Below are 15,815 nucleotides of genomic sequence, written 5' to 3'. Positions count from 1 at the left end.
AAAAACACTATATTGCTAAAAAATGCTAATCATCATCTGCACCTTTGGCAAGCTAGAGTAACATCAAAGCAAATTAAAACCATGATGACATATCATCAAACACCTGTCAGAATGGCTATCATAAAAAGTTTACAAATAGCAAATATTGGCAAGGATGTGGAGGAAAGAGACTCCTAGTATGCTGCTGGTAGGGATGGAAATTGGTGTAGCAACCATGGAAAACAGTATGGAGGTTCCTCAAAAAACTAAAAATAGAACTACCATGTTATCTAGCAATAGCAATCCTGGAATATATTTGAAGAAAATAAAAACATAATTCAAAAAGATAAATGCTCATAGCAGCATTGCTTATAATAGCCAACCTAAGTGTCCATCAACAAATGAATGGATAAAGAAAATGTGATACACACACACACACACACACACACACACACTATGCAATATTGTTCATCCATAGAAAAGAATGGAAATTCTGCCATTTGCAACAATGTGGATGGACCTGGAAGGTATTATGCTTAGCAAAATGTCAGGAAGAAAAAACCAAATAATCACTTTTATGTGGAATCTTAAAAAAAAAAAAATGAGTATTAAAAAAAAACAGAAACAAACTAGTGGTTGTTAGTGAGAAAAGAGAAGGGAGAGGGGCGAGAGGTAAGAGAGTAAGAGATATAAACTATTATGTATAAAATAATCTACAAGGATATATTGTACAGCACAGGGAAATATAGCCATTATTTTGTAATAATTTTAAATGGAATTTAATCTATAAAAATATTGAATCATTATGTTGTACACCTGAAACTAACACAATATCATAAATCAACTATACTTTTATTTGAAAAAGATCACTGATCACAGATCACCACAACAAATATAATAATGATGAAAAAGTCTGAAATAATGTGAGAATTATCAAAATGGAAAAGAAACAGGAAGTGAGCCAATGTCCTGGAAAATGGTGCCCAAAGACTTCCTCAACCTAAGGTTGCCACAAGCCTTCGATTTCTAAAACTGTAATATTTTTTAGAAAAAAAAAAAAACACAAAGCATAATAAAGTGAAGCACAGTAAAACAAGGTATGCCTGCAACATATATTCACCAAGGTCATCCTGCATATAAAACAGATGTTTTTCACTCTATATTTATTTTTAATCAACAACTGAACATTAAATAACCACTGATTATAAAATAGAATAGACATATCCACATAGATTATCAATAATCATGTCTTATTTTTCTAATCTGTATCCTCTTAGGTATATTTTAAATAGATTAAGAAATAAACCATAAAGTTATTCAACCATCAGTCAATATCAGGCCTTTCTTACTGAAGAACTCATGATGTTTTAAAGTGATTGAAAAACCACATTTTTTCATTAAACTTGCCAATCAATGAGTGATCTCTAAATTGATTTCCTCAGGCCGCAGTTTTTTCATTTATTTGAAGTTTAATATTCCTAACTGACTTTAATCTCACTCCACTGCTTCAGTCCTACTCCTTCTTAGACTTTTCCTTAGTGTGTTAAATGGCTTTCTTATTCCTTTCTATTCTAGGTTTGTCTGCCTGAAATGGCTCATAAATTCCACCAACAATCTATTCTTCGAACCCAGTTTCCTACATATTCACATGACATTCTATGTTTATTTCTTTTTTTTTTATTTCTAATTATTTTTATTTTTTCCATTATAGCTGGTTTACAGTGTTCTGTCAATTTTCTACTGTACAGCAAGGTGACCCAGTTACACATACATGTATAAATTGTTTTTTCTCACATTATCATGCTCCATCATAAGTGACTAGACATAGTTCCCAGTGCTACAGAGCAGGATATCATTGCTAATCCATTCCAAAGGCAATAGTTTGCATCTATTAACCCCAAGCTCCCAATCCAACCCACTCCGTCCCCCTTCCCCTTGGCAACCACAAGGCTATTCTCTAAGTCCATGATTTGCTTTTCTGTGGAAAGTTTCATTTGCACCGTATATTATATTCCAGATATAAGTGATATCATATGGTAATTGTCTTTCTCTTTCTGACTTACTTCACTCAGTATGTGTCTCTAGTTCCATCCGTTTGCTGCAAGAGACATTATTTTGTTCTTTTATTTCTATCATTATATCTAGTGAATGTACTAGTACAGGGGTAATTGACTGCTTACTTGTCTGGATTCCCTTTTGGATTTTGAGACCTTAAGGCCAAGAACTCTTTTCCACCTGGAAATATCCACCACTTAGCAATACCTGGTACCCAGCAGATACATATAAATGTCTGAAGCATGAGGGAATTTTATAAATTGTGTTAAAATACATTCTAGAATATGCTATGAATATATTAAGTGTATAGTTTAAATTGATATCATCTCAAATTCACTGACTTTTTAAACTTAAGTTGCCTTATATCATCAATTTGCCTTCTTTTTCTCTGTTTCTGTCTCTCTCTCTTTCTTGCCACTTCTCTCTCTCTCTCTTTTTGTGTGAAATAAATCTGCACAGTTATGCCAGAAAAACATATTAAGTTCTACCCAATGCTCACATACACTCATACACAAAAAACCATATACTACAAAATAAACATTAATTGATTAGTATGATATTGGCTTATCCTAGAAATGAGAATTGAGGCAACCATTAGACCTCTTCATACATGAAAGCTAAGTAAGATACATAAGCAGCAACATTCATCAGACTGCTATAAATTAAAAACAACAAAAATAATATTTACTCTTAGTGATACTACAGAAATGGCTTAATTTCTGTATAATTAACCATATAATACCACCGAGGAGAATATCATTTGATTTTAAACAAAGAACTATTACTTTTACTGAGGTTCTCAATAGGAAATGAATTAAATATTTTAAGAAATTTTTAAGCACTATGCCATCAGATAAGATTCTAAAAATGGAATTGGAACATCAGCATTTAGGACCTATATATTTAATGGACTAAATAATAATATTAAAAATAATCAGAGTAAATTTCATTTAATTTTAAATTACATTTAAATTAAAAAAAAAACATGATCTATGAGCTATATCCCTCAATGTGTATGTATTTTACCATTTCACCCTGAAAACAGCCTTCTGCAGCAGGCACTACTCCATTCTACCACTAAGCAAACAAAGGTACAGAGTAACTATGCATCTGACTGAGCTCACACAGCTAAGCTTACTTTCCTACCCAGATCGTTACTTAACCACTATGCTCTATCTTTTCCCTGAAAGATATTTATTAACCATACTATGGTAGCCAATCTACATATTGATTTAATAATAATTTTTATTTCTAATTTTTTCAAATTGTAAATAGAAGAAAAGACAATCAGCTACCATCAATTTCTAGTTGTACAACATTAGGTGTGTCCCTTTTCCCTTCAGGTTGCAGTTTCAGTAAAATGGGACTGGAACATATATATACCCAGATACTTGAGTACTCTTCTAATTTTCACCCTATGTTTCTGTGCAACTAAGACAGTATTTAAAAAAAGAAAACTTTTGTGCAGATTAAGTTAGATGATGCATATGAAAATGTTCTGGAAAATACAGCATGCTCTGTAAATACAAATTTACTTTTATTAATACTTATTATAACTCATGATTAATGATATAAAATATAAAAATAATTTAGCCACCCCTGCATCCCTCTTCCATACTTAATTTTTTGATATGAGGATACAGTAGAAGAATAGGAAATATCAATCTATTTATTCGTAATCAATTAAAATAACATAGCAAATAAAAAAAAATTATAGCAAATATTCCCTTATTTTCACTGGAGTGAAAGAACATTTTGAAACTCAAGATTAGGAGTACAGAGGACAAAGAATAAATAAATAAAACAAAAACAAGTACAATAAACCTGGTATTGTAAGAAAATTCATATTGATCTTAATATTTTTTGATAAACAGAATGCCTGTCTAAATGCCTGACAAATTTAGGTAAACATATTTAAATGAAAAACTACAAAAATGTGTTGTTCTTTTCCTTTTTTATTTAACTCATTCTTTCTCTACTAGAGGGGAATAAAAATAAAATTCTAAAAAGCTAATAAGTTTTAAAATGCCTAAAACATGCGTAAACAATCAGATTGCTCCTCGGTCTTGGATTTCTTAAATCGATCTTTTTAAAAATTAATTTCTCACATGCCATTTGAAAAAAAAATAACTGCTCTAAACCACAACTAGTGATTGCATTTAATGAACTACTGCTAAAAATATTGTAAGATAATTATATATGTATATATGCATATACATATATAAATATATAAAATGTCCTTTTTCAGAAAAAAAATGTGAAATCCTTGTGATGTGCTAGATACTGTGCTAATTGCTACAAGTTCATGAAGGTATAATAGTAAGATACAGATGACTCTTATTTTCATTCAATTTTAAACTTATCAAGGCAGCCATATATTTAATAGCTTTTTAAATATAATTTTGTTCCATACAACAACAGGCAAGTATAGGGTAATGTAAAGATGTATGGTAATAAACTTGATGAAGTTTAAAGCTTTAGAAAAGCTTCCCTAAGGAAAGCCTTGGAAGGATTTGCAGATGAAGGATTTGGTCAGGTATAGTAGGAGGTATTTGAGTAGAATGATTTCAAGAGGGGAGAACAACAAAATGTACAGAGTTCAGGGTGGAAGGAGGCTGGTACATTCAATGACCTGAAAGAAGGCTTGCTTGGCTGGAGAAGAGCAATCAACGGGGAGACCCATGGGAGACCATTCATGCAAGGCTTACAGGTCAGCTGGAGGACACTGTAGCCACTGAAGCCATTAAGCAGGAGAGTGACATGATCAGAAAATGGGAAAAAAATTTTAAAGTCAGGACAGCTCAAGGGGAAAGATTAAATTTTTCATAAAACAATAATAATTTCAGAAATTATAGACATTGGATATTACCGCTTTTAAAGCTAGTAAAGAAATGCTAGATTTAGATAAGATACTGAGACAAAAAAATTTTAAGTGCTATATTGAAGTTAAACATTATAAGCCATTTGAAGGACAAAAGTAAGACTAAAACTTTAAAAGATCTTTGAGTCATATATCAAAGAATAATCTTGAAATATATTTGATATCACAAATACAGTCAATTTACAGACCTTAGAGAGAGATGCTAGAAATAATTATGTTTATTTAGTTGTGTTACTATTGAAAGTTCCATGTAAAGATTTTCCAAAAGAGAACTGTAGCTTAGTTGGCCCTAGGTTGAATATATATGGCTGAGATGATATTAACATAAATGTTTCACAAAATTTATGAAGTCACTGGAGATTTGTTAATGTCTTAGCTGTCCAAAATCTGTTTTCACCCTCAGAAAATACTGGCCAAGACTCAGGAAATAGTTTTCATTATGAACTTTCATCAGATCTTTTTTATCTGAAAGTTTTCAATATTAAATTCATTAGGGTCACTAAGTCACTGTCATCTGAAGATGGTTTTTTTATACTCTGATGCTTTGTTACATGCTATGGGCTAGAACTGTCTTCAACAAAGGACAGTCTCAGGAAAAGGACTTTATCAAGTACTTTAAACTACTGACAGTCTGAACTCTTTGGTATAGGCTTCTGAGCTGACATTGCTTACATGACGTCCAGACTAAAGCAGTAAACTAAAGCCCGATTACCAGAATTCTTGGATGGAGTGGGCTTCAAGAATGACAGGACTGACAGCAAGAACTCAGAGGTCTGATTTGATTTTGTTTCTCTATGTGGAAAGTTGTTTTAATTTCCACATATATAAAGAAGCTCTTCCACTTTCTTTTCACTTTCTCTCGCTCTCTTTTTTTCTTTTTTCTTTTTGGTCTTTTTTAGGGCCACACCACGGCATATGGAAGTTCCCAGGTTAGGGGCTGAATCAGAGCTGTAGCTGTCAGCCTACACTACAGCCACAGCAACTCAGGATCCAAGCTGCGTCTGTGACCTATACCACACAGCTCATGGCAATGCCAGATTCTTAACCCACTAAGAGAGGCCGGAGATCAAACTCATATCCTCATGGATACTAGTTGGGTTCATTACCACTAAACCACAATGAGAACTCTCATTCTTCACTTTCTTTTTAATTTATATACACTGTGACAATTTGGTAAACTCTGCTTTTGTAAATGAAACAAAAACATTTAAAAATCTCACACTTTACATGGTGACAGTTATTTATGTAGGTTTATAGACACTGCCTTTTCATCAGGATTTAATTAAATAAACTGATTGCCCAAGTAAGGCCTTATTGGAAAGGCCATATCTGTGAATGATGTTCACTATGTCAGGGAGGACCAGCTGCTTTTACTTATGAATACAATGCCCGCAAAGTTCACTCAGGAAGCCCAGACTGGTGCCTAGAGGACAAAGTGCCTTCTCACTGGTCATGAGGGTCACTTCCTTGGGAATAGAAAAAATTCTGGTGATCCTAAGAGGAAAGGAAGGTACTGAAAGCTACAGGTTATATAGGTGAGATCTGGTGTATGGCTTATTGGGTTTGGCTTCCTAATCTCAAATGAGCAAACAACAGAAGCTTTTAAAAGTCCAATCTGAGTTTTTTAAATAAAATTTTCCAGATAAAAATAAACTAGTCTGAAGCCTCTATGGCTTTATTGCAGAAAAATAAGTCGGCCTCCCATACATATTTCCGAGTCTTCCTAGCTCTCTCTAGCTTAAAAACTGGTGAAATTTCAAATGACAGTGGTTGATCAGACACCAACAGAGATACCAACAGAAAATTGTATTCATTCAAGATCCTTTAGACAAAAATGGCCTTTGAATATTCACGCATCCTATTTTTAAAAACAAATATTTTTTGTCTATCATATTATCTTGTGCCTTGGTTTCCATATTTATAATACGAATATACTGGTATACAATTACCTTAAAGAAGACCAATAATATTAGCTCAATATATTATGACATAACAATTATATCCTTCTTATGTTCAGTGAACAAACACTATAATAATAAAATACATTCATAATGATTAAATTCAGAAGAATAATTCTAGGTTTTAAAAAGTTCACCTCAATTTATTTAATATTGACAACACTATTAAATAAAATACCAGCCACTAGATAAAGTTTGCATCATGTATTAGTATAACAAGAATCTTAAAGTAATTTAATTTTTACAGTTTATACATGACAGTCTTTTAAAGAAATAAAGTAACTTTCTATTTTAAACCTGAACAACCAAACCAAAATATCCCACATGATTTATGTCATGTGTAATATTTGTTAACATTTTAAACATGGATTGGATATATGTTCAACTCATACTTACCCATGAAATTGAGATAGCCTTCTCCACCAAGTGTATGAGTAATGAGTCGAATCATTTTATGAAGCTGTATTCCACGATCAATAACTGGAGTAAACGGGGTCAGGACACTCATGTTGGTATACATTTCAGCATCCATCAACCAAAACGCCAGTGTCTTATCCCCAACAAGTGCCTATAAAAATAAAAGTCACTGATATAAATGCAAAGAATAGGTACTAAGCAGTTGTGATTTATCCAAGAATAACACGTGATTACATAGAATGGGAAACAATGCAGGAGAGGTGTGTGAATTAGTATTAACATCATGTATTTTCCAATAGTCACTTTCTATGATAAAGGTGAGCTGGTGAAATTAGATCTCTTGTATCTAATTTCTGGGTAAAAAACTCATGATAAGCTATCTGAATATTTGTTATAATAAGTGATATTTCACATTTTTTGAACTTATAATAAATGTGTATTATAATGTTGTGAATACCAATAGATTTTTTTTTCATTTTCTTTACAATGAGGTTTTTTTTTAATTGAATGAAGGATTCTTTAAATTCTAAAGTGCTTTTCAAAAGTTTCAAGAACTTGTAACTTGAACTGTTATAAGAAGAACTTTTCAAAAGTTTCACACACATGATTTCATATAACCCCATAATCTTAGGTTAAACTATTAGAATACTAATAGATTAAAAAAAATAATTCACATACCGTGATTTTATTTGTTTTGAAAGGCTGTAAGAGTTTCTTAAAAATTATTTAGATGATATTCATTTATATGTATGTAGATGTATTTATATATAAATTTTATATGTATATATATATTTCAATGGATCCTCTTCCCCTTCAGCAGAGATGACAAATTTTTCTTAAAATGTAAAATTTGCTTTCTTATTATATTTGCCATCTAATCTAAAATTAATTTGTTTTATATGAAAATACAATGATTGAGAAATGGAGCAGGTAACATAGAAACACCCTGAGCAGCAGGAGAGGCCTCTTAACAACCTGAATTATATATGGTTAAAAACAGCTAACTAATGCAAAGTGTTCTTTATTGACAAAAAATAATATATAATGAAACATAGAGATTATAATCATAATCCTGTTATCCTATTATTGTACAATTATTGTCATTTTTAGAAAAAAAAATTTATTTACAAAACTATTTTAATCTCTAAACTATTTTCATTAGAGTGACTTTTCCTTGAAATACTCTTACAAGAAGATCTACCCTTTCTGTGAGTTATTCTGAGGGCAAAGAAAGAACTGCGAGTTATTCTGAGGGCAAAGAAAGAACTGGCTCAGAGTATGGTTCCTGCCACAAGAATTCTCAATTTGATTAGCAGGCAACTGTCATCTGTATTACTTGAGTTCAAATTTTTTTGCTTCATCAAAATAGCTTCTTTGTTCTCTGACTTATACGTAAATATCTTCAATCTAAACATACAAAATGAATGTGTACTGCTAAGGACTGAACTGTGTCCTCCAAATTTATGTCAAAGTTCTAACCCTCAGAATGACTATATTTGGAGATAAAAACTTTAAAGAGGTTTTTTTAAGGTTGTGACCTTAAAACAACCTAGGTTAAATAAGGTCACAATTCTATGTGAGAGATGCCCTTATATGAAGAGAAAGAGGCATTAAGGAATGAGTTTGCACAGGAAAAAGACCACGTGAGAGCACAGAGAGAAGATGGCAAGCCTAGGAGAGAGACCTCAGGAGAAATCAAACCCGCTGACACCTTGATCTTGTACTGCAAGAAGTAAATTGCTGTTGTTTAAGTCTCCCTGTCTGCTGGGTTTCAAAATAGTAGCCCTAGCAGACTAACGCATGTACCAGTGAAATGCAGCTTCAAACTGACATATACCTTAGAGTTCCCTATAAGCTGACTTTGGAAATAAGGCTCCATTGCTAAAAAAAAAAAAAAGTTGGAAGATATAAAAATATTTGTTAGGTTATTTGACAGTACAATTTCTTTTCTTTCTTTTTTTTTTAAATATTTTTTTTAATTTTCCCACTGTACAGCAAGGGGGTCAGGTTATCCTTACATGTATACATTACAATTACATTTTTTCCCCACCCTTTCTTCTGTTGCAACATGAGTATCTAACCAAAGTTCTCAATGCAACTCAGCAGGATCTCCTTGTAAATCTATTCTAAATTGTGTCTGATAACCCCAAGCTCCCGATCCCTCCCACTCCCTCCCCCTCCCATCAGGCAACCACAAGTCTTTTCTCCAAGTCCATGATTTTCTTTTCTGAGGAGATGTTCATTTGTGCTGGATATTAGATTCCAGTTATAAGTGATATCATATGGTATTTGCCTTTGTCTTTCTGGCTCATTTCACTCAGGATGAGATTCTCTAGTTCCATCCATGTTGCTGCAAATGGCATTATATCATCCTTTTTTTTTTTTGTTTTTATTTTCCCACTGTACAGCAAGGGGGTCAGGTTATCCTTACATGTATACATTGCAGTTACAGTTTTTTCCCCCACCCTTTCTTCTGTTGCGACATGAGTATATCATCCTTTTTTATGGCTGAGTAGTATTCCATTGTGTATATATACCACTTCTTCCGAATCCAATCATCTGTCGATGGACATTTGGGTTGTTTCCATGTCTTGGCTATTGTGAATAGTGCTGCAATGAGCATGCGGGTGCACGTGACTCTTTTAAGTAGAGTTTTGTCCGGATAGATGCCCAAGAGTGGGATTGTGGGGTCATATGGAAGTTCTATGTATAGATTTCTAAGGTATCTCCAGACTGTTCTCCATAGTGGCTGTACCAGTTTACATTCCCACCAGCAGTGCAGGAGGGTTCCCTTTTCTCCACAGCCCCTCCAGCACTTGTTATTTGTGGATTTATTAATGAGGGCCATTCTGACTGGTGTGAGGTGGTACCTCATGGTAGTTTTGATTTGCATTTCTCTTATGATCAGCGATGTTGAGCATTTTCTCATGTGTTTGTTGGCCATCTGTATATCTTCTTTGGAGAAATGTCTATTCAGGTCTTTTGCCCATTTTTCCATTGATTGATTGGTTTTTTTGCTGTTGGGTTGTATAAGTTGTTTATATATTCTAGAGATTAAGCCCTTGTCAGTTGCATCCTTTGAAACTGTTTTCTCCCATTCTGTAAGTTGTCTTTTTGTTTTCTTTTGGGTTTCCTTTGCTGTGCAAAAGCTTTTCAGTTTGGTTAGGTCCCATGGGTTTATTTTTGCTCTAATTTCTATTGCTTTGGGAGACTGACCTGAGAAAATATTCATGATGTTGATGTCAGAGAGTGTTTTGCCTATGTTTTCTAATAGGAGATCCAGAAATAAACCCTGACACCTATGGTCAATTAATCTTTGACAAGGGAGGCAAGAACATAAAATGGGAAAAAGAAAGTCTATTCAGCAAGCATTGCTGGGAAACCTGGACAGCTGCATGCAAAGCAATGACACTAGAACACACCCTCACACCATGCACAAAAATAAACTCCAAATGGCTGAAAGACTTAAATATACGATAGGACACCATCAAACTCCTCGAAGAAAACATAGGCAAAACACTCTCTGACAGTACAATTTCTTAAACAATTTGTCCTTTTCACTTGCTTTGAATTGTTTAATTGTATTTTTATGTGTAATTGTGTTCATTTCTATCATCTTTGATTCTATTACAAAACTATTTTGATAACTTCTACTTAGATTTTTTGCTATGATGTATGAATTTCTCTGATTCATTAATAAATACTCATTTTTATAATTTTTATCAGATTTAAAATTCAATGTATGATTGCTTTCAGAAAGAACTAAGAAACTTGCATCTTATTTGTACATTCCTGACAATTTATAATACAAGGCATAATTACCTGGATCTTAAAAGTATGAAATAATTCCTGGTAAATCTATACAGTTTCCATACATTTTGGAAGAAAAATTATGAAATTAATCTATAAATTTCATCTTCAATTTGTCTATTCCACTCATTATTTTATTTATTCATATAAAATAAACATATATAGGGAGCTCAAAATGTACTACAGCTGCTAGAAGTTTACAGTATAAAGATATAATTTATGCATATATTTTAATTTTCATGTTGTTATATATTTGGCAAGGAGTTCTCCCATCCATAAATTAATATTATTCATTTCTTATTCCATTACATTTTAGCTCTGATTTTTTCATGGTTTTTTTTGTTTGTTTGTTTTTAATTTTTGTCTTTTTAGGGCCACACCAGAAGCATATGGAGGTTCCCAGGCTAGGGGTCGAATTGAAACTACAGCTGCAGGCCTATACCACAGACGTAGCAACGTGGGATTCGAGCTGTGTCTGCAGCCTACACCACAGCTCATAGCAACACTGGGCCCTTAACGTACTGAGGGAGGCCAGGGATCAAACTCATGTCCTCCCAGATACTAGTCAGGTTCGTTAACTGCTGAGCCACGACAGGAACTCCTTTCACAGGTATATATTTGATCTGTTTCACAGCCAATTTAAGTTGAAAAGAAAGTACTGCTCTGATTTAGAAAATGCAAAATTTAGATGTCTATTTCATGAGTGAGAAACTTTCTGTAAAGGCCAAATAGTACAGAATTTAGGCATTATGGGCTACTTTCTCAGTCTCAACTACTAGATTTGCCATTATGGCTCAAAAGCAGCCACAGGAGTTCTAGTTGTGGCTCAGTGGTAACAAACCAGACTGGTATCCATGAGGATGCAGGTTTGATCCTTGGCCTCACTCAGTGGGTTAAGGATCCAGTGTTGCCATGAGCTGTGGTGCAGGTCACAGATGCAGCTTGGATCCCATGTTATTGTACCTGTGCTGTACACCTAAAGCTACAGCTCCGATTCAGCTCCTAGTCTGGGAACTTCCATATGCCGTGGGTGCAGACCTAAAAAGACAGAAGGGGGAAAAAAAAAAAAAAAAAAAAAAAAAAAGAAAGAAAGAAAGAAAGAAAAAGCAGCCATAGACAACAGGTAAATGAATGAGCATAGATGTGTTCCAATTAATTTCACTCAACAAACAGCAGGCAGGATTTGACTCAGGGGCCTTGGTAACTGACCTCTGGTCTACTTACAGTTTTTCAGTAGTTAGAGAAGACACCTGAATTACTAGTGTTTACCTTAAATTTTCAATTTTGGCTGAAATAACAGAGAAGCTTATTGTTTGAGCTTCAATTTTCTTAATACATACACTACGAATAATTTTTAAAAGTTTTGCTGTCTTCTTTTTAATGTATAGAGAGTTCATTTTATTTTGTTTATGATGATTCACAAGGATTTAAATAACTAGCCTTTTTCTCCATTTATTTATTTTATTGTGTGACTTAGTCACAGTGCTAAGGCTAGAAATACAAAGGTAATGGAAAGAAACTGTCTCCTTAAAATGTGATGAGCACATGAAGGATAGGGAAACTGTTTTTTTCCTATACACCAAGATGAAGGCTTAGAGAGAATATATCTGCCCCAGGGCATTAGGCCTTTATAGGACCTTCCCAGGGCAAGTAGTCATTTGCAAGTATGTGGGGAAAAGTCCAAGACTGGAACAAGGTTGACCTACTCAAGAATGGATGGAAATTTTACAGTAATGAATTATAGAATGCTTGGAGTGTTGAGCAAAGAATACGGGTAGAAACTATGACATGGCCAGGATATGAGAAGCTGTGAATGAGAAGCTTTACCCAAAAGATCTGGGTTGACGAAATTAGCTCTGCCCTTTGGAAAATACTTCAGGCTACATTACGGATAGACTAAAACTGAGGACAGAGGTCAGGGTGATCAATCAGCAAAAGATTTCAGTGAATGAGGGGGGAAAAAAATGATGAAAGCCTGTCAAAAGGCATAAAAGAAAATCTTCAGAAGGAAACCTAAAATGGAAATTGATATTAACCTGGATTAGCACCAACATTTCTCTTGTTACAACAAAGGAAAACATGTAAGATAACACTTGCAACTGTCATTTACAATCTTTTAATTGAAGTCTGGCATGGTAAAAAAAAAAAAATGAAACTGAATTTTGATGCTGGAATTTATAGATCCACAAGATAATTTTAAAATTTTCTCAAGTGTGAGCAGTTGTCACATAAAATAGAGAACAAATTATATTAACCGTATTAGACTACAGAAATTTGTATTGAGATATGTTTACATTTAGACATGTTAATAAATTCAGACACAGAGAGAGAATGGTTTATACACGTATTTGTTTACCTGATCATGGCTCTCTGCATAAGCAATGCTCTTTTCAAGGTGGCGTCTGTTTGTGAGTGTATACACTATATTGCCCATATTCCAGTCTTCATCTTTAAATTCTTTAAGTAGCTAAATGCAAGAGAGAAAATAATTAGAATGAACCATTATCATTCTTACTGTAAATCCCAATCTGAGAGTATACATCACATCAATCCAAATTATCTGACATGCAGATAAAAGCACACCCATATAGAGAAAATATCTTTGTTAAAACTCATAGCTTTTATACAGACTGTTCAAATGGCAGTGGTGTTGTATGTGCTTGTGTTTGCTTTTGTGCATATGATCTTATCACTGCACCATTAGGATTTCTGCAAACTTTTTCCCCTATAACAACTGCTACCTCTTGATTAATGACCACAGTAAAGTATATAGTGTAGCTTTTTGTAATATTCACAAGGTAGAGAGATACTTGTTACATTTTTAGGTTTGCATAAAAAAAAAACTGTAGGAATCGTATCTTATTCCAGCCTTAAAAAATAATTAAAATAACAACTATTATTTCAAAGTGCAAAGGCTAATATCATGAAATAATTATCATCTTAACATTTTTGTCTTCATTTCACTTGCTACTCAGTCTCCACTGCAGTTTCTGCACGCCTAACACCTCTTTGATGCAAATGACCTTGCCAAAATCTCAGATTATGATTGTCTCTAGGTCAGTGATTGCTCTTTCTTCAGCAGATGCTTGCTGTACATAATGATGTTGCTGACCCGTATGCCTGCCCATGAAATGCTTTCCTTCTTAGGCTACCATTGAAAGACTCCTGATTGTTTTATTATGCCACCACTTAATGCATCCTGCAAATTCCTTCCTCCATCCATCCTATAAAAGCTGGAGCTCCTCAGAGTTAATAGCCTAAAAAGAGTCTATAATTTTACTCAACACACTCATTCTGTCTGGGCTCACTTCTCTGTCCCAAAGTGTCAATTACCTGCTGGTGGCAGAATTCTAAATTGGCCCCTGTGATTCCTACTACCTCATATATGCCTCTTGAGTAATCCTTTACCTCGAGTGTGGGAGGGACGTTTTAATAAAATGGATATCCTCAGATGAAATTGAGATGATAATTGAATAATGTTTTAAGTTGCTAAGTTTTTGGTAATTTGTTGCACTACAATAGGAAACTGATGCAGATTTTGGTGGAAGAAATGGGGTTCTGGCCTGCTCGTATCTTCCTTGGTATTTTTTTTTTCTCAGTGCAACTCAGAAGTGGTTAACCATTCCTTATAATTACAGTAGGAACCACTGGGCACCAGAGGACAGGTGGTGTTAGGCAGAATAATGGCCTAATAATAATTCCAAGTCTGTGAATATGTCACCTTACAGCAGAAAGTTGTGATGAAGTTAAGGACATTGAGATGGGAATATTATCTTGGGTTATATGGATGGTTCCAATATAATTACAGGGATTTTTCTTAAAAGAAGTCTGAGTTGTGAGAGTAAGAGAGAGAACTGAAGATGTTACCCTGCTGGCTTTGAAGATGTGGAAAGGGGCCATGAACCAAGGAATACAAGCGGCTTTTAGAAGCTAGAAAAGGCAAGAAAATAAGAGCCTCCCGAAGGAATTCATCCTTGCCAATGCCATGATCTTAGCCCAGTAAGACCCATTTCAGATTTGTGACTATATGATAATAAATTTGTTTTATTTTAAGACAACAGGTTTATGGTATTTAGACTCAGCAACAATTTGAAACTAATGTATAGATTTACAAAAATATACCCTTAATTAAGTTGTGACTATTGTATAAAAACAATTCCGTAGAAGGAGGATAGACTTTTCAATAAATCATACTACAAAGCTGGACATTTGTAAGCAAAAGAAAAATCCTGACATACTGACTATATAAAAACTAACTCAAATGGCCTTAAATACACAAGGAAAATGATAAAATATTTAATGGAACAAGTGGGTGAATCAAATAATCTTAGATTTCACACCAAAAGAGATCTCTAAAAGGAAAAGAAAAATAAAGGTAAATTGAATTTCATCAAATTTAAAAGAAACAAGGAACTTTTGCTTTGTGTACGTTCACAGGAGGAGGATGAAAAGACAAGCCACAAAATGGGAGAAAGCATTTGTCAACCAAATATCCAAGGAGAGTTGAATCTAGAATATTTAAAGAACCCTTAAAACTCTGTAGTAAATAAATGATCCACTTAGAAATTGTCAAAGGACATTAATAGATACTTTACCAAAAAGGATATATAGAAGGCATATAGGCACACAAAAAGATGTTCATCATCACAAGCTGTGAAGGAAAGGCAAATTAAACCCACAGTGGGATACTTCTATGAGAAAATATAGAAACTGTA

The 15,815-nt window shown here is 33.7% G+C and overlaps 1 protein-coding gene across 1 annotated transcript in view; it reads right to left on the bottom strand.

The window, feature by feature from the left end:
• GBE1 (1,4-alpha-glucan branching enzyme 1) overlaps positions 1-15,815 on the bottom strand; it is a 275,246-nt gene that overhangs the window by 62,115 nt on the left and 197,316 nt on the right. The window contains exons 11-12 of the mRNA XM_021070783.1: positions 13,457-13,567; positions 7,270-7,441 (exon numbers count right to left, since the gene is read on the bottom strand). Coding sequence (XP_020926442.1) covers positions 7,270-7,441; positions 13,457-13,567 — 283 coding nt within the window. The remainder of the gene's footprint in view (positions 1-7,269; positions 7,442-13,456; positions 13,568-15,815) is intronic.

The sequence above is a fragment of the Sus scrofa genome, chromosome 13 (assembly GCF_000003025.6).
Source record: "Sus scrofa isolate TJ Tabasco breed Duroc chromosome 13, Sscrofa11.1, whole genome shotgun sequence".
NCBI lineage: Eukaryota > Metazoa > Chordata > Mammalia > Artiodactyla > Suidae > Sus > Sus scrofa.
The sequence above is the reverse complement of the archived record's forward strand: the minus strand, read 5'-3'. Positions and strand labels throughout refer to the sequence as shown.